General features: G+C 51.0%; 1 protein-coding gene and 1 long non-coding RNA gene across 3 annotated transcripts; one reads left to right on the top strand and one right to left on the bottom strand.

Annotated features, from left to right (window-relative positions):
• Positions 1–1,362: 1,362 nt before the first annotated feature.
• On the bottom strand, positions 1,363–19,611 carry RHOA (ras homolog family member A). Of its 2 annotated transcripts, none has more exons than XM_072132132.1 (5): positions 19,234–19,611; positions 4,547–4,704; positions 4,356–4,476; positions 4,151–4,281; positions 1,363–1,830 (listed from the first exon to the last, which is right to left on the bottom strand). In XM_072132132.1, exons 2-5 carry the CDS (start codon positions 4,700–4,702, stop codon positions 1,657–1,659), a joined length of 582 nt encoding a protein of 193 aa, XP_071988233.1. In that variant the 5' UTR covers positions 4,703–4,704; positions 19,234–19,611; the 3' UTR covers positions 1,363–1,656. The 2 variants fall into 2 exon arrangements, with proteins under 2 accessions (XP_071988233.1, XP_071988234.1); XM_072132133.1 differs by lacking the exon at positions 19,234–19,611 and adding an exon at positions 19,140–19,161.
• On the top strand, positions 6,971–7,783 carry LOC140110289 (uncharacterized). Its single transcript, XR_011851405.1, has 3 exons — positions 6,971–7,131; positions 7,193–7,371; positions 7,488–7,783. It is a non-coding gene; the product is annotated as an uncharacterized lncRNA (long non-coding RNA).
• Positions 19,612–21,308: the final 1,697 nt, after the last annotated feature.

The raw sequence follows: 21,308 nt of genomic DNA, 5'->3' as shown, positions 1-21,308 counted from the left end.
CTGTGTCAGACCCCCCCTGGGGCCCCCTCCAGACCCTGAGTGAGGGCCCCAACCCTGTGTCAGACCCCCCCTGGGGCCCCCTCCAGACCCTGAGTGAGGGCCCCAACCCTGTGTCAGACCCCCCCTGGGGCCCCCTCCAGACCCTGAGTGAGGGCCCCAACCCTGTGTCAGACCCCCCCTGGGGCCCCCTCCAGACCCTGAGTGAGGGCCCCAACCCTGTGTCAGACCCCCCCTGGGGCCCCCTCCAGACCCTGAGTGAGGGCCCCAACCCTGTGTCAGACCCCCCCTGGGGCCCCCTCCAGACCCTGAGTGAGGGCCCCAACCCTGTGTCAGACCCCCCCTGGGGCCCCCTCCAGACCCTGAGTGAGGGCCCCAACCCTGTGTCAGACCCCCCCTGGGGCCCCCTCCAGACCCTGAGTGAGGGCCCCAACCCTGTGTCAGACCCCCCCTGGGGCCCCCTCCAGACCCTGAGTGAGGGCCCCAACCCTGTGTCAGACCCCCCCTGGGGCCCCCTCCAGACCCTGAGTGAGGGCCCCAACCCTGTGTCAGACCCCCCCTGGGGCCCCCTCCAGACCCTGAGTGAGGGCCCCAACCCTGTGTCAGACCCCCCCTGGGGCCCCCTCCAGACCCTGAGTGAGGGCCCCAACCCTGTGTCAGACCCCCCCTGGGGCCCCCTCCAGACCCTGAGTGAGGGCCCCAACCCTGTGTCAGACCCCCCCTGGGGCCCCCTCCAGACCCTGAGTGAGGGCCCCAACCCTGTGTCAGACCCCCCTGGGGCCCCTCTAGACCCTGAGTGAGGGCCCCCCATGTGTCAGACCCCCCCTGGGCCCCTCCAGACCCTGAGTGAGGGGCCCCCCATGTGTCAGACCCCCCTGGGCCCCTCCAGACCCTGAGTGAGGGGCCCCCCATGTGTCAGACCACCCTGGGCCCCTCCAGACCCTGAGTGAGGGGCCCCCCATGTGTCAGACCACCCTGGGCCCCTCCAGACCCTGAGTGAGGGCCCCCCATGTGTCAGACCACCCTGGGCCCCTCCAGACCCTGAGTGAGGGCCCCAACCCTGTGTCAGACCCCCCTGGGGCCCCTCTAGACCCTGAGTGAGGGCCCCAACCCTGTGTCAGACCCCCCCTGGGGCCCCTCTAGACCCTGAGTGAGGGCCCCAACCCTGTGTCAGACCCCCCTGGGGCCCCTCCAGACCCTGAGTGAGGGCCCCAACCCTGTGTCAGACCCCCCTGGGGCCCCTCTAGACCCTGAGTGAGGGCCCCAACCCTGTGTCAGACCCCCCTGGGGCCCCTCCAGACCCTGAGTGAGGGCCCCCCATGTGTCAGACCCCCCTGGGCCCCTGGAGACAATGCACACAACAGATACAGAAAATGATTTTATTTACCAATGCCACATAAAAAACGATAAGTGACCGGACGCCGCGCTATTAACCCTCTGCCTGCCGGGGTGGGGTGGGCTCTGTTATTGCAGGTTACCTCAGTACAAGCCGTGTAGTGCCCCTGCGAGGACCCCCGGCCCCCGTGACGTGGAATGTTAGTCTGCGCTATCAGTGACGTTACGTAGAATAGATTTATATATAAGAAAACGTGGACTTTAAATACTGAGAAACGACTTCTTATAAAACCTCATACAGGAGACGTGACTCCGGGGGTCCGCTCAGATCAGAAGGCACGTGGTTTTCTTCTTGCCACGTCTGGCTTGCAGGGCGGCCCGTGTGGCCAGCTCAAACACCTCCCGGACGCCGTCCTTGGTCTTGGCCGAGCACTCCATGTAGCCGTAGGCAGAGATCCTGTTGGCCATGTCCCGGCCCTCCTCAGGTTTCACCGGCTCCTGCACCAGGGAAGAGGAGCCATAAGGGGGGGCGCGCCACATACAAGGGAACCCCTCCCCAGAGAGACCCCCAGCCACCACAGGCCAACCCCTCTGTCCACGCAGAAACCCCCAGCCACCACAGGCCAACCCCTCTGTCCACGCAGAAACCCCCAGCCACCACAGGCCAACCCCTCTGTCCACACAGAGACCCCCAGCCACCACAGCCCAACCCCTCTGTCCACGCAGAAACCCCCAGCCACCACAGGCCAAACCCTCTGTCCACGCAGAGACCCCCAGCCACCACAGGCCAACCCCTCTGTCCACGCAGAGACCCCCAGCCACCACAGGCCAACCCCTCTGTCCACGCAGAGACCCCCAGCCACCACAGGCCAACCCCTCTGTCCACGCAGAGACCCCCAGCCACCACAGGCCAACCCCTCTGTCCACGCAGAAACCCCCAGCCACCGCGGGCCAACCCCTCTGTCCACGCAGAGACCCCCAGCCACCACAGCCCAACCCCTCTGTCCACGCAGAAACCCCCAGCCACCGCGGGCCAACCCCTCTGTCCACGCAGAAACCCCCAGCCACCACAGGCCAACCCCTCTGTCCACGCAGAAACCCCCAGCCACCACAGGCCAACCCCTCTGTCCACACAGAGACCCCCAGCCACCACAGCCCAACCCCTCTGTCCACGCAGAAACCCCCAGCCACCACAGGCCAACCCCTCTGTCCACGCAGAAACCCCCAGCCACCACAGGCCAACCCCTCTGTCCACACAGAGACCCCCAGCCACCACAGCCCAACCCCTCTGTCCACGCAGAAACCCCCAGCCACCACAGGCCAAACCCTCTGTCCACGCAGAGACCCCCAGCCACCACAGGCCAACCCCTCTGTCCACGCAGAGACCCCCAGCCACCACAGGCCAACCCCTCTGTCCACGCAGAGACCCCCAGCCACCACAGGCCAACCCCTCTGTCCACGCAGAGACCCCCAGCCACCACAGGCCAACCCCTCTGTCCACGCAGAGACCCCCAGCCACCACAGGCCAACCCCTCTGTCCACGCAGAGACCCCCAGCCACCACAGCCCAACCCCTCTGTCCACGCAGAGACCCCCAGCCACCACAGGCCAACCCCTCTATCCACGCAGAGACCCCCAGCCACCACAGGCCAACCCCTCTGTCCACGCAGAAACCCCCAGCCACCACAGGCCAACCCCTCTGTCCACACAGAGACCCCCAGCCACCACAGGCCAACCCCTCTGTCCACGCAGAGACCCCCAGCCACCACAGGCCAACCCCTCTGTCCACGCAGAGACCCCCAGCCACCACAGGCCAACCCCTCTGTCCACGAAGGTGCCCCCAGCAACCACAGGCCAACCCCTCTGTCCACGCAGAGACCCCCAGCCACCACAGGCCAACCCCTCTGTCCACGCAGAGACCCCCAGCCACCACAGGCCAACCCCTCTGTCCACGCAGAGACCCCCAGCCACCACAGGCCAACCCCTCTGTCCACGCAGAGACCCCCAGCCACCACAGGCCAACCCCTCTGTCCACGCAGAGACCCCCAGCCACCACAGCCCAACCCCTCTGTCCACGCAGAGACCCCCAGCCACCACAGGCCAACCCCTCTGTCCACGCAGAGACCCCCAGCCACCACAGGCCAACCCCTCTGTCCACGCAGAAACCCCCAGCCACCACAGGCCAACCCCTCTGTCCACACAGAGACCCCCAGCCACCACAGGCCAACCCCTCTGTCCACGCAGAGACCCCCAGCCACCACAGGCCAACCCCTCTGTCCACGCAGAGACCCCCAGCCACCACAGGCCAACCCCTCTGTCCACGCAGAGACCCCCAGCCACCACAGGCCAACCCCTCTGTCCACGCAGAGACCCCCAGCCACCACAGGCCAACCCCTCTGTCCACGCAGAGACCCCCAGCCACCACAGGCCAACCCCTCTGTCCACGCAGAGACCCCCAGCCACCACAGGCCAACCCCTCTGTCCACACAGAGACCCCCAGCCACCACAGGCCAACGCCTCTGTCCACGCAGAGACCCCCAGCCACCAGAGGCCAACCCCTCTGTCCACGCAGAGACCCCCAGCCACCACAGGCCAACCCCTCTGTCCACGCAGAGACCCCCAGCCACCACAGGCCAACCCCTCTGTCCACACAGAGACCCCCAGCCACCACAGGCCAACGCCTCTGTCCACGCAGAGACCCCCAGCCACCAGAGGCCAACCCCTCTGTCCACGCAGAGACCCCCAGCCGCTTCTCTCCACGCAGACCCCGTGGGATAACCCTGATCCACTATCCATACACGGAGTCTCCTGCCCCTCACCTGCTTCATCTTGGTCAGCTCCCGGCGGGTATGCTCATCATTGCGCAGGTCCTTCTTGTTGCCCACCAGTATGATGGGCACATTAGGGCAAAAGTGTTTCACTTCGGGGGTCCATTTCTCAGGGATATTTTCTACAGATACAGACAAAAGGACAATGAGCAGAGAGAAGAGCGATCACCAGGAGCCGGACACCCCCAGGACTTACCTAAACTATCGGGGCTATCGATGGAGAAGCACATTAATATAACGTCTGTGTCCGGATAGGACAGGGGCCGCAATCTGTCGTAGTCCTCCTGGCCAGCCGTGTCCCACAGCGCCAGCTCCACCTGAGAGAGGTACAGTCAGTACTGGAGACCTCTACAAGAGCACCTACCCCCTGCCCGGCCGGCAGCCCACCTGCTTCCCATCCACTTCAATATCAGCCACGTAGTTCTCAAAGACGGTGGGAACGTAAACCTCGGGGAACTGGTCCTTACTGAAGACGATGAGGAGACACGTCTTACCGCAGGCTCCATCACCCACAATCACAAGCTTCTTCCTAATGGCGGCCATGGCTGCAGAGACAGAGACATGAAGGGGTTACACCCAGGTCACACACAACGGGGTCACCCCTGCTGCAGACAGAGACATGAAGGGGTTACACCCAGGTCACACACACAACGGGGTCACCCTGCTGCAGAGACAGAGACATGAAGGGGTTACACCCAGGTCACACACACAACGGGGTCACCCTGCTGCAGACAGAGACATGAAGGGGTTACACCCAGGTCACACACACAACGGGGTCACCCTGCTGCAGAGACATGAAGGGGTTACACCCAGGTCACACACACAACGGGGTCACCCTGCTGCAGAGACAGAGACATGAAGGGGTTACACCCAGGTCACCCACAACGGGGTCACCCTGCTGCAGAGACATGAAGGGGTTACACCCAGGTCACACACACAACGGGGTCACCCCTGCTGCAGAGACAGAGACATGAAGGGGTTACACCCAGGTCACACACACAACGGGGTCACCCTGCTGCAGAGACAGAGACATGAAGGGGTTACACCCAGGTCACACACAACGGGGTCACCCCTGCTGCAGAGACAGAGACATGAAGGGGTTACACCCAGGTCACACACAACGGGGTCACCCTGCTGCAGAGACAGAGACATGAAGGGGTTACACCCAGGTCACACACACAACGGGGTCACCCTGCTGCAGAGACAGAGACATGAAGGGGTTACACCCAGGTCACACACAACGGGGTCACCCTGCTGCAGAGACAGAGACATGAAGGGGTTACACCCAGGTCACACACACACAACGGGGTCACCCTGCTGCAGAGACAGAGACATGAAGGGGTTACACCCAGGTCACACACACAACGGGGTCACCCTGCTGCAGACAGAGACATGAAGGGGTTACACCCAGGTCACACACACAACGGGGTCACCCTGCTGCAGAGACATGAAGGGGTTACACCCAGGTCACACACACAACGGGGTCACCCTGCTGCAGAGACAGACATGAAGGGGTTACACCCAGGTCTCACACACAACGGGGTCACCCCTGCTGCAGAGACAGAGACATGAAGGGGTTACACCCAGGTCACACACACAACGGGGTCACCCCTGCTGCAGACAGAGACATGAAGGGGTTACACCCAGGTCACACACACAACGGGGTCACCCTGCTGCAGAGACATGAAGGGGTTACACCCAGGTCACCCACACAACGGGGTCACCCCTGCTGCAGAGACAGAGACATGAAGGGGTTACACCCAGGTCACACACACAACGGGGTCACCCCTGCTGCAGAGACAGACATGAAGGGGTTACACCCAGGTCACACACACAACGGGGTCACCCCTGCTGCAGAGACAGAGACATGAAGGGGTTACACCCAGGTCACACACACAACGGGGTCACCCCTGCTGCAGAGACAAACATGAAGGGGTTACACCCAGGTCACACACACAACGGGGTCACCCTGCTGCAGAGACAGAGACATGAAGGGGTTACACCCAGGTCACACACACAACGGGGTCACCCTGCTGCAGAGACAGAGACATGAAGGGGTTACACCCAGGTCACACACACAACGGGGTCACCCTGCTGCAGAGACATGAAGGGGTTACACCCAGGTCACACACACAACGGGGTCACCCTGCTGCAGAGACATGAAGGGGTTACACCCAGGTCACACACACAACGGGGTCACCCCTGCTGCAGAGACAGAGACATGAAGGGGTTACACCCAGGTCACACACACAACGGGGTCACCCCTGCTGCAGAGACAGAGACATGAAGGGGTTACACCCAGGTCACACACACAACGGGGTCACCCCTGCTGCAGAGACAGAGACATGAAGGGGTTACACCCAGGTCACACACACAACGGGGTCACCCTGCTGCAGAGACAGAGACATGAAGGGGTTACACCCAGGTCACACACACAACGGGGTCACCCTGCTGCAGACAGAGACATGAAGGGGTTACACCCAGGTCACACACACAACGGGGTCACCCTGCTGCAGACAGAGACATGAAGGGGTTACACCCAGGTCACACACACACACAACGGGGTCACCCCTGCTGCAGACAGAGACATGAAGGGGTTACACCCAGGTCACCCACACAACGGGGTCACCCTGCTGCAGAGACAGAGACATGAAGGGGTTACACCCAGGTCACACACACAACGGGGTCACCCTGCTGCAGAGACAGAGACATGAAGGGGTTACACCCAGGTCACCCACACAACGGGGTCACCCCTGCTGCAGAGACAGAGACATGAAGGGGTTACACCCAGGTCACACACACAACGGGGTCACCCTGCTGCAGAGACAGAGACATGAAGGGGTTACACCCAGGTCACACACACAACGGGGTCACCCTGCTGCAGAGACAGAGACATGAAGGGTTTACACCCAGGTCACCCACACAACGGGGTCACCCTGCTGCAGACAGAGACATGAAGGGGTTACACCCAGGTCACACACACAACGGGGTCACCCTGCTGCAGAGACAGAGACATGAAGGGGTTACACCCAGGTCACACACACAACGGGGTCACCCTGCTGCAGACAGAGACATGAAGGGGTTACACCCAGGTCACACACACAACGGGGTCACCCTGCTGCAGAGACAGAGACATGAAGGGGTTACACCCAGGTCACACACACAACGGGGTCACCCTGCTGCAGACAGAGACATGAAGGGGTTACACCCAGGTCACACACACAACGGGGTCACCCTGCTGCAGAGACATGAAGGGGTTACACCCAGGTCACACACACAACGGGGTCACCCTGCTGCAGAGACAGAGACATGAAGGGGTTACACCCAGGTCACACACACAACGGGGTCACCCTGCTGCAGACAGAGACATGAAGGGGTTACACCCAGGTCACACACACAACGGGGTCACCCTGCTGCAGAGACAGAGACATGAAGGGGTTACACCCAGGTCACACACACAACGGGGTCACCCTGCTGCAGAGACAGAGACATGAAGGGGTTACACCCAGGTCACACACACAACGGGGTCACCCTGCTGCAGACAGAGACATGAAGGGGTTACACCCAGGTCACACACACAACGGGGTCACCCTGCTGCAGAGACAGAGACATGAAGGGGTTACACCCAGGTCACCCACACAACGGGGTCACCCTGCTGCAGACAGAGACATGAAGGGGTTACACCCAGGTCACCCACACAACGGGGTCACCCTGCTGCAGAGACAGAGAGACATGAAGGGGTTACACCCAGGTCACACACACAACGGGGTCACCCTGCTGCAGAGACAGAGACATGAAGGGGTTACACCCAGGTCACACACAACGGGGTCACCCTGCTGCAGAGACAGAGACATGAAGGGGTTACACCCAGGTCACACACAACGGGGTCACCCCTGCAGCAGAGACAGAGACATGAAGGGGTTACACCCAGGTCACCCACAATGGGGTCACCCTGCTGCAGACAGAGACATGAAGGGGTTACACCCAGGTCACACACACAACGGGGTCACCCCTGCTGCAGAGACATGAAGGGGTTACACCCAGGTCACACACACAACGGGGTCACCCTGCTGCAGAGACAGAGAGACATGAAGGGGTTACACCCAGGTCACACACACAACGGGGTCACCCTGCTGCAGAGACAGAGACATGAAGGGGTTACACCCAGGTCACACACAACGGGGTCACCCTGCTGCAGAGACAGAGACATGAAGGGGTTACACCCAGGTCACACACACAACGGGGTCACCCCTGCAGCAGAGACAGAGACATGAAGGGGTTACACCCAGGTCACCCACAATGGGGTCACCCTGCTGCAGACAGAGACATGAAGGGGTTACACCCAGGTCACACACACAACGGGGTCACCCCTGCTGCAGAGACATGAAGGGGTTACACCCAGGTCACACACACAACGGGGTCACCCTGCTGCAGAGACAGAGACATGAAGGGGTTACACCCAGGTCACACACACAACGGGGTCACCCTGCTGCAGACAGAGACATGAAGGGGTTACACCCAGGTCACACACACAACGGGGTCACCCTGCTGCAGAGACAGAGACATGAAGGGGTTACAACCAGGTCACACACACAACGGGGTCACCCTGCTGCAGAGACAGAGACATGAAGGGGTTACACCCAGGTCACACACACAACGGGGTCACCCCTGCTGCAGAGACAGAGACATGAAGGGGTTACACCCAGGTCACACACACAACGGGGTCACCCCTGCTGCAGAGACAGAGACATGAAGGGGTTACACCCAGGTCACACACACAACGGGGTCACCCCTGCTGCAGAGACAGACATGAAGGGGTTACACCCAGGTCACACACACAACGGGGTCACCCCTGCTGCAGAGACAGAGACATGAAGGGGTTACACCCAGGTCACCCACACAACGGGGTCACCCTGCTGCAGAGACAGAGACATGAAGGGGTTACACCCAGGTCACCCACACAACGGGGTCACCCTGCTGCAGAGACAGAGACATGAAGGGGTTACACCCAGGTCACCCACACAACGGGGTCACCCTGCTGCAGAGACAGACATGAAGGGGTTACACCCAGGTCACACACAACGGGGTCACCCTGCTGCAGAGACAGAGACATGAAGGGGTTACACCCAGGTCACACACACAACGGGGTCACCCTGCTGCAGAGACAGAGACATGAAGGGGTTACACCCAGGTCACACACACAACGGGGTCACCCCTGCTGCAGAGACAGACATGAAGGGGTTACACCCAGGTCACACACACAACGGGGTCACCCCTGCTGCAGAGACAGAGACATGAAGGGGTTACACCCAGGTCACACACACAACGGGGTCACCCTGCTGCAGAGACATGAAGGGGTTACACCCAGGTCACACACACAACGGGGTCACCCCTGCTGCAGAGACAGAGACATGAAGGGGTTACACCCAGGTCACACACACAACGGGGTCACCCTGCTGCAGAGACAGAGACATGAAGGGGTTACACCCAGGTCACACACACAACGGGGTCACCCCTGCTGCAGAGACAGAGACATGAAGGGGTTACACCCAGGTCACACACACAACGGGGTCACCCTGCTGCAGAGACAGACATGAAGGGGTTACACCCAGGTCACACACACAACGGGGTCACCCTGCTGCAGAGACATGAAGGGTTTACACCCAGGTCACCCACACAACGGGGTCACCCTGCTGCAGAGACAGAGACATGAAGGGGTTACACCCAGGTCACACACACAACGGGGTCACCCTGCTGCAGACAGAGACATGAAGGGGTTACACCCAGGTCACACACACAACGGGGTCACCCTGCTGCAGAGACAGAGACATGAAGGGGTTACACCCAGGTCACACACACAACGGGGTCACCCTGCTGCAGAGACAGAGACATGAAGGGGTTACACCCAGGTCACACACACAACGGGGTCACCCCTGCAGCAGAGACAGAGACATGAAGGGGTTACACCCAGGTCACACACACAACGGGGTCACCCTGCTGCAGAGACAGAGACATGAAGGGGTTACAACCAGGTCACACACACAACGGGGTCACCCTGCTGCAGAGACAGAGACATGAAGGGGTTACACCCAGGTCACACACACAACGGGGTCACCCTGCTGCAGAGACAGAGACATGAAGGGGTTACACCCAGGTCACACACACAACGGGGTCACCCTGCTGCAGACAGAGACATGAAGGGGTTACACCCAGGTCACACACACAACGGGGTCACCCTGCTGCAGAGACAGAGACATGAAGGGGTTACACCCAGGTCACACACACAACGGGGTCACCCCTGCTGCAGAGACAGAGACATGAAGGGGTTACACCCAGGTCACACACACAACGGGGTCACCCCTGCTGCAGAGACAGAGACATGAAGGGGTTACACCCAGGTCACACACACAACGGGGTCACCCCTGCTGCAGAGACAGAGACATGAAGGGGTTACACCCAGGTCACACACACAACGGGGTCACCCTGCTGCAGACAGAGACATGAAGGGGTTACACCCAGGTCACACACACAACGGGGTCACCCTGTATATACAGTGTATATATATATATATGGTAATACCCCCTCCCTGTACATACAGTATATATAGGGTAATACCCGCTCCCTGTATATACAGTATATATAGGGTAATACCCGCTCCCTGTATATACAGTATATATATAGGGTAATACCCCCTCCCTGTACATACAGTATATATATATATAAGGTAATACCCCCTCCCTGTACATACAGTATATATATATATATGGTAATACCCCCTCCCTGTACATACAGTATATATATATAGGGTAATCCTCCCTCCCTGTACATACAGTATATATATAGGGTAATCCCCCCTCCCTGTACATACAATATATATATATATAGGGTAATACCCCCTCCCTGTACATACAGTATATATATATATAGGGTAATCCAACCTCCATGTACATACAGTATATATATATAGGGTAATCCCCCCTCCCTGTACATACAGTATATATATATATAGGGTAATACCCCGTACATACAGTATATATATATGGTAATCCCCCCTCCCTGTACATACAGTATATATATATGGTAATCCCCACCCTGTACATACAGTATATATATATAGGGTAATCCCCCCTCCCTGTACATACAGTATATATATATGGTAATCCCCCCTCCCTGTACATACAGTATATATATATGGTAATACCCCCTCCCTGTACATACAGTATATATATATGGTAATCCCCACCCTGTACATACAGTATATATATATAGGGTAATCCCCCCTCCCTGTACATACAGTATATATATAGGGTAATCCCCCCTCCCTGTACATACAATATATATATAGGGTAATACCCCCTCCCTGTACATACAGTATATATATAGGGTAATCCCCACTCCCTGTACATACAGTATATATATAGGGTAATACCCCCTCCCTGTACATACAGTATATATATATAGGGTAATACCCCCTCCCTGTACATACAGTATATATATATATAGGGTAATACCCCCTCCCTGTACATACAGTATATATATATAGGGTAATACCCCCTCCCTGTACATACAGTATATATATATATATGGTAATACCCCCTCCCTGTACATACAGTATATATATATATATGGTAATACCCCCTCCCTGTACATACAGTATATATATATATGGTAATACCCCCTCCCTGTACATACAGTATATATATATATGGTAATACCCCCTCCCTGTATATACAGTATATATATATGGTAATACCCCCTCCCTGTACATACAGTATATATATATAGGGTAATACCCCCTCCCTGTACATACAGTATATATATATAGGGTAATACCCCCTCCCTGTACATACAGTATATATATATGGCAATACCACCTCCCTGTACATACAGTATATATATATAGGGTAATACCCCCTCCCTGTACATACAGTATATATATATGGTAATACCCCCTCCCTGTATATACAGTATATATATGGTAATCCCCCCTCCCTGTACATACAATATATATATATAGGGTAATCCCCCCTCCCTGTACATACAGTATATATATATATGGTAATCCCCCCTCCCTGTATATACAGTATATATATGGTAATCCCCCCTCCCTGTACATACAGTATATATATATAGGGTAATAGCCCCTCCCTGTACATACAGTATATATATATATATGGTAATACCCCCTCCCTGTACATACAGTATATATATATATATGGTAATACCCCCTCCCTGTACATACAGTATATATATATGGTAATCCCCCCTCCCTGTACATACAGTATATATATATACAGGGTAATCCCCCCTCCCTGTATATACAGTATATATATATAGGGTAATCCCCCCTCCCTGTACATACAGTATATATATATATATGGTAATCCCCCACCCTGTACATACAGTATATATATATATATAGGGTAATCCAACCTCCATGTACATACAGTATATATATATAGGGTAATCCCCCCTCCCTGTACATACAGTATATATATATAGGGTAATCCCCCCTCCCTGTACATACAGTATATATATATAGGGTAATCCCCCCTCCCTGTACATACAGTATATATATGGTAATCCCCCCTCCCTGTACATACAGTATATATATAGGGTAATCCCCCCTCCCTGTACATACAGTATATATATATGGTAATACCCCCTCCCTGTACATACAGTATATATATATGGTAATACCCCCTCCCTGTACATACAGTATATATATATGGTAATACCCCCTCCCTGTATATACAGTATATATATGGTAATACCCCCTCCCTGTATATACAGTATATATATAGGGTAATACCCCCTCCCTGTATATACAGTATATATATAGGGTAATACCCCCTCCCTGTATATACAGTATATATATAGGGTAATACCCCCTCCCTGTATATACAGTATATATATAGGGTAATACCCCCTCCCTGTATATACAGTATATATAGGGTAATACCCCCTCCCTGTACATACAGTATATAAAGGGTAATACCCCCTCCCTGTACATACAGTATATATAGGGTAATACCCCCTCCCTGTACATACAGTATATATAGGGTAATACCCCCTCCCTGTACATACAGTATATATAGGGTAATACCCCCTCCCTGTACATACAGTATATATATATGGTAATACCCCCTCCCTGTACATACAGTATATATATATGGTAATCCCCCACCCTGTACATACAGTATATATATATATAGGGTAATCCCCCCTCCCTGTACATACAGTATATATATAGGGTAATCCCCCCTCCCTGTACATACAATATATATATAGGGTAATCCCCCCTCCCTGTACATACAATATATATATATGGTAATCACCCCTCCTTGTACATACAATATATATATAGGGTAATCCCCCCTCCCTGTACATACAGTATATATATATAGGGTAATCCCCCCTCCCTGTACATACAGTATATATATAGGGTAATACCCCCTCCCTGTACATACAGTATATATATAGGGTAATACCCCCTCCCTGTACATACAGTATATATATATATATAGGGTAATCCCCCCTCCCTGTACATACAGTATATATATATAGGGTAATACCCCCTCCCTGTACATACAGTATATATATATAGGGTAATACCCCCTCCCTGTACATACAGTATATATATATAGGGTAATACCCCCTCCCTGTACATACAGTATATATATATATGGTAATACCCCCTCCCTGTACATACAGTATATATATATGGTAATACCCCCTCCCTGTACATACAGTATATATATATATGGTAATACCCCCTCCCTGTACATACAGTGTATATATATATGGTAATACCCCCTCCCTGTACATACAGTATATATATATATGGTAATACCCCCTCCCTGTACATACAGTATATATATATATAGGGTAATACCCCCTCCCTGTACATACAGTATATATATATATATGGTAATACCCCCTCCCTGTACATACAGTATATATATATAGGGTAATCCCCCCTCCCTGTACATACAGTATATATATATATGGTAATACCCCCTCCCTGTATATACAGTATATATATATATATATATATATATATATATATATGGTAATCCCCCCTCCCTGTACATACAGTATATATATATAGGGTAATACCCCCTCCCTGTACATACAGTATATATATATATATGGTAATACCCCCTCCCTGTATATACAGTATATATATATATATATATATATATATATGGTAATCCCCCCTCCCTGTACATACAGTATATATATATAGGGTAATACCCCCTCCCTGTACATACAGTATATATATATATATAGGGTAATACCCCCTCCCTGTACATACAGTATATATATATATGGTAATCCCCCACCCTGTACATACAGTATATATATATATAGGGTAATACCCCCTCCCTGTACATACAATATATATATATATATATATATATATATGGTAATACCCCCTCCCTGTACATACAATATATATATATATATGGTAATACCCCCTCCCTGTACATACAATATATATATATATGGTAATACCCCCTCCCTGTACATACAGTATATATATATATATGGTAATCCCCCCACCCTGTACATACAGTATATATATATATATATATGGTAATCCCCACCCTGTACATACAGTATATATATATATGGTAATCCCCCTCCCTGTACATACAGTATATATATATATATGGTAATCCCCCTCCCTGTACATACAGTATATATATATGGTAATCCCCACCCTGTACATACAGTATATATATGGTAATCCCCCACCCTGTACATACAGTATATATATATGGTAATCCCCACCCTGTACATACAGTATATATATGGTAATCCCCCTCCCTGTACATACAGTATATATATATGGTAATCCCCACCCTGTACATACAGTATATATATGGTAATCCCCCCTCCCTGTACATACAGTATATATATATAGGGTAATACCCCCTCCCTGTACATACAGTATATATATATGGTAATCCCCCCTCCCTGTACATACAGTATATATATATAGGGTAATACCCCCTCCCTGTACATACAGTATATATATATAGGGTAATACCCCCTCCCTGTACATACAGTATATATAGGGTAATCCCCCCTCCCTGTACATACAGTATATATATATGGTAATCCCCCCTCCCTGTACATACAGTATATATATATGGTAATAGCCCCTCCCTGTACATACAGTATATATATAGGGTAATCCCCCCTCCCTGTACATACAGTATATATATATAGGGTAATCCCCCCTCCCTGTACATACAATATATAAATAGGGTAATACCCCCTCCCTGTACATACAGTATATATATATATATATAGGGTAATCCCCCCTCCCTGTACATACAGTATATATATATGGTAATCCCCCCTCCCTGTACATACAGTATATATATATAGGGTAATCCCCCCTCCCTGTACATACAATATATAAATAGGGTAATACCCCCTCCCTGTACATACAGTATATATATATATATATAGGGTAATCCCCCCTCCCTGTACATACAGTATATATATATGGTAATCCCCCCTCCCTGTACATACAGTATATATATATAGGGTAATACCCCGTACATACAGTATATATATATGGTAATCCCCCCACCCTGTACATACAGTATATATATATGGTAATACCCCCTCCCTGTACATACAGTATATATATAGGGTAATCCCCCCTCCCTGTACATACAGTATATATATATATATATATAGGGTAATCCCCCCACCCTGTACATACAGTATATATATAGGGTAATACCCCCTCCCTGTACATACAGTATATATATAGGGTAATACCCCCTCCCTGTACATACAGTATATATATATGGTAATACCCCCTCCCTGTACATACAATATATATATATAGGGTAATCCCCCCTCCCTGTACATACAGTATATATATAGGGTAATCCCCCCTCCCTGTACATACAGTATATATATATGGTAATACCCCCTCCCTGTACATACAGTATATATATATATGGTAATACCCCCTCCCTGTACATACAGTGTATATATATATGGTAATACCCCCCTCCCTGTACATACAGTGTATATATATATGGTAATACCCCCTCCCTGTACATACAGTGTATATATATATGGTAATACCCCCTCCCTGTACATACAGTGTATATATATATGGTAATACCCCCTCCCTGTACATACAGTGTATATATATATGGTAATACCCCCTCCCTGTACATACAGTGTATATATATATGGTAATACCCCCTCCCTGTACATACAGTATATATATATATGGTAATACCCCCTCCCTGTACATACAGTATATATATATATGGTAATACCCCCTCCCTGTATATACAGTATATATATATATGGTAATACCCCCTCCCTGTACATACAGTATATATATATATAGGGTAATACCCCCTCCCTGTACATACAGTATATATATATGGTAATACCCCCTCCCTGTACATACAGTATATATATATATGGTAATACCCCCTCCCTGTACATACAGTATATATATATAGGGTAATACCCCCTCCCTGTACATACAGTATATATATATATGGTAATACCCCCTCCCTGTATATACAGTATATATATATATGGTAATACCCCCTCCCTGTACATACAGTATATATATATATGGTAATACCCCCTCCCTGTACATACAGTATATATAAATGGTAATACCCCCTCCCTGTACATACAGTATATATAAATGGTAATACCCCCTCCCTGTACATACAGTATATATATATATATATATATATATATAGGGTAATACCCCCTCCCTGTACATACAGTATATATAAATGGTAATACCCCCTCCCTGTACATACAGTATATATATATAGGGTAATACCCCCTCCCTGTACATACAGTATATATATATGGTAATACCCCCTCCCTGTACATACAGTATATATATATATGGTAATACCCCCTCCCTGTATATACAGTATATATATATGGTAATACCCCCTCCCTGTATATACAGTATATATATATGGTAATACCCCCTCCCTGTACATACAGTATATATATATATATGGTAATACCCCCTCCCTGTACATACAGTATATATATATAGGGTAATACCCCCTCCCTGTACATACAGTATATATATATGGTAATACCCCCTCCCTGTACATACAATATATATATATAGGGTAATCCCCCCTCCCTGTACATACAGTATATATATAGGGTAATCCCCCCTCCCTGTACATACAGTATATATATATAGGGTAATCCCCCCTCCCTGTACATACAGTATATATATAGGGTAATCCCCCCTCCCTGTACATACAGTATATATATATGGTAATACCCCCTCCCTGTATATACAGTATATATATATGGTAATACCCCCTCCCTGTACATACAGTATATATATATATATGGTAATACCCCCTCCCTGTACATACAGTATATATATATAGGGTAATACCCCCTCCCTGTACATACAGTATATATATATGGTAATACCCCCTCCCTGTACATACAATATATATATATAGGGTAATCCCCCCTCCCTGTACATACAGTATATATATAGGGTAATCCCCCCTCCCTGTACATACAGTATATATATATGGTAATACCCCCTCCCTGTACATACAGTATATATATATATGGTAATACCCCCTCCCTGTACATACAGTGTATATATATATGGTAATACCCCCCTCCCTGTACATACAGTGTATATATATATGGTAATACCCCCTCCCTGTACATACAGTGTATATATATATGGTAATACCCCCTCCCTGTACATACAGTGTATATATATATGGTAATACCCCCTCCCTGTACATACAGTGTATATATATATGGTAATACCCCCTCCCTGTACATACAGTATATATATATATGGTAATACCCCCTCCCTGTACATACAGTATATATATATATGGTAATACCCCCTCCCTGTACATACAGTATATATATATATGGTAATACCCCCTCCCTGTACATACAGTATATATATATATGGTAATACCCCCTCCCTGTACATACAGTATATATATATGGTAATACCCCCTCCCTGTACATACAGTATATATATATATGGTAATACCCCCTCCCTGTATATACAGTATATATATATATGGTAATACCCCCTCCCTGTACATACAGTATATATATGGTAATACCCCCTCCCTGTACATACAGTATATATAAATGGTAATACCCCCTCCCTGTACATACAGTATATATAAATGGTAATACCCCCTCCCTGTACATACAGTATATATATATATATATATATATATATAGGGTAATACCCCCTCCCTGTACATACAATATATATATATAGGGTAATCCCCCCTCCCTGTACATACAGTATATATATATAGGGTAATACCCCCTCCCTGTACATACAGTATATATATATAGGGTAATACCCCCTCCCTGTACATACAGTATATATATAGGGTAATACCCCCTCCCTGTACATACAGTATATATATATGGTAATACCCCCTCCCTGTATATACAGTATATATATATGGTAATACCCCCTCCCTGTATATACAGTATATATATATGGTAATACCCCCTCCCTGTACATACAGTATATATATATATATGGTAATACCCCCTCCCTGTACATACAGTATATATATATAGGGTAATACCCCCTCCCTGTACATACAGTATATATATATATATAGGGTAATACCCCCTCCCTGTACATACAGTATATATATATATATAGGGTAATACCCCCTCCCTGTATATACAGTATATATATATGGTAATACCCCCTCCCTGTACATACAGTATATATATATATATGGTAATACCCCCTCCCTGTACATACAGTATATATATATAGGGTAATACCCCCTCCCTGTACATACAGTATATATATATATATAGGGTAATACCCCCTCCCTGTATATACAGTATATATATATATATATGGTAATCCCCACCCTGTACATACAGTATATATATATATGGTAATCCCCCTCCCTGTACATACAGTATATATATAGGGTAATACCCGGGCAGTCTCCGGTGAGTTCCCCGCGGCCTCTCCCTCTCCCCGCGGCCTGCGCCTCCCGCCCGGGCCTCACCTCTCCGGGGCGCGTGCTGGGCCGCTGCTCGCTGCTGTGGCGGTTGAGGGCTCCGGCGGGCGTCGGGCTGCTCTCCGGGTGTCCGTCCCTCCCTCGGGCGGCGGCCGTTATTACTTCACTACAACTCCAGCTCCTGGAAGAACCGCCCGGCTTAGGCTCGGTCACGACAGCTACGTGCGCGCTCCCACAAGACGGGGGCGCGCGGCGACGGAAGCGAAGACAGCAGGGACACAAGCGTGATGGCGTCACGAGGCGCGCACCAGGGGAAATGTCACAACGGGAAGCGAACTGCGCAGGCGCGGAGAGATCAGGACAAGTTTCCGCTCATCAATTTTCCTTCACACACAAGTGGGCGTGTCCTCTGCGCTCAGGTTATGAGTGGAGACAGTGCGCGTCCACCAGCGCTCGCTCACAGAACTCTCCGAACGGCGGGAGCGCGCAACCCTGCGCTTTTAATAGTCTATGCCCGCGGCCAGCCCCGCGCTAGGTGGGAGTGGTCAGTGCACAATTCACCAATCAAGAAGAAAAAGGGTGGAGCATCGGCGGATACAGGGCCGGGCCGGGTATAAAATGCAGCGCTGCTATTTCTGCCTTTCACACTCAGAACGCAGAGAAGGAGGAGAATGGTGTGACGTCATAGCACAGGAGATACAGGGAGCAGTGTGACGTCACAGCACAGGAGATACAGGGGACAGTGTGACGTCACAGCACAGGAGATACAGGGGAGGGGACAGTGTGATGTCACAGCACAGGAGATACAGGGGAGGGGACAGTGTGACGTCATAGCACAGGAGATACAGGGAGCAGTGTGACGTCACAGCACAGGAGATACAGGGGAAAGTGTGATGTCACAGCACAGGAGATACAGGGGGCAGTGTGATGTCACAGCACAGGAGATACAGGGGACAGTGTGATGTCACAGCACAGGAGATACAGGGGACAGTGTGATGTCACAGCACAGGAGATACAGGGGACAGTGTGATGTCACAGCACAGGAGATACAGGGGGCAGTGTGATGTCACAGCACAGGAGATACAGGGGGCAGTGTGACGTCACAGGAGATACAGGGGGCAGTGTGATGTCACAGCACAGGAGATACAGGGGGCAGTGTGATGTCACAGCACAGGAGATACAGGGGGCAGTGTGATGTCACAGCACAGGAGATACAGGGGGCAGTGTGATGTCACAGCACAGGAGATACAGGAGACAGTGTGATGTCACAGCACAGGAGATACAGGGGGCAGTGTGATGTCACAGCACAGGAGATACAGGGGGCAGTGTGATGTCACAGCACAGGAGATACAGGGGGCAGTGTGATGTCACAGCACAGGAGATACAGGGGGCAGTGTGATGTCACAGCACAGGAGATACAGGAGACAGTGTGATGTCACAGCACAGGAGATACAGTGGGCAGTGTGATGTCACAGCACAGGAGATACAGGGGGCAGTGTGATGTCACAGGAGATACAGGGGGCAGTGTGATGTCACAGCACAGGAGATACAGGGGACAGTGTGATGTCACAGCACAGGAGATACAGGGGACAGTGTGATGTCACAGCACAGGAGATACAGGGGGCAGTGTGATGTCACAGGAGATACAGGGGGCAGTGTGATGTCACAGGAGATACAGGGGGCAGTGTGATGTCACAGGAGATACAGGGGGCAGTGTGATGTCACAGGAGATACAGGGGGCAGTGTGATGTCACAGCACAGGAGATACAGGGGACAGTGTGATGTCACAGCACAGGAGATACAGGGGACAGTGTGACGTCACAGCACAGGAGATACAGGGGACAGTGTGATGTCACAGCACAGGAGATACAGGGGGCAGTGTGACGTCACAGCACAGGAGATACAGGGGGCAGTGTGATGTCACAGGAGATACAGGGGGCAGTGTGATGTCACAGGAGATACAGGGGGCAGTGTGATGTCACAGCACAGGAGATACAGGGGACAGTGTGATGTCACAGCACAGGAGATACAGGGGGCAGTGTGACGTCACAGCACAGGAGATACAGGGGGCAGTGTGATGTCACAGCACAGGAGATACAGGGGGCAGTGTGATGTCACAGGAG

Source organism: Engystomops pustulosus, unplaced genomic scaffold (assembly GCF_040894005.1).
Source record: "Engystomops pustulosus unplaced genomic scaffold, aEngPut4.maternal MAT_SCAFFOLD_239, whole genome shotgun sequence".
Lineage (NCBI taxonomy): Eukaryota > Metazoa > Chordata > Amphibia > Anura > Leptodactylidae > Engystomops > Engystomops pustulosus.
The sequence above is the reverse complement of the archived record's forward strand: the minus strand, read 5'-3'. Positions and strand labels throughout refer to the sequence as shown.

Bases quoted from the DNA above. Each gene is read 5' to 3' on its own strand.
- RHOA (XM_072132132.1), bottom strand. From the start codon at position 4,702: ATGGCCGCCATTAGGAAGAAGCTTGTGATTGTGGGTGATGGAGCCTGC. The intron at 4,282-4,355 runs GTAAGTCCTGGG...CTGTATCTGTAG, and splicing joins CGATAGCCCCGATAGTTTAG to AAAATATCCCTGAGAAATGG. The intron at 1,831-4,150 runs GTGAGGGGCAGG...TCCCTGGTGCAG, and splicing joins AGCTGACCAAGATGAAGCAG to GAGCCGGTGAAACCTGAGGA.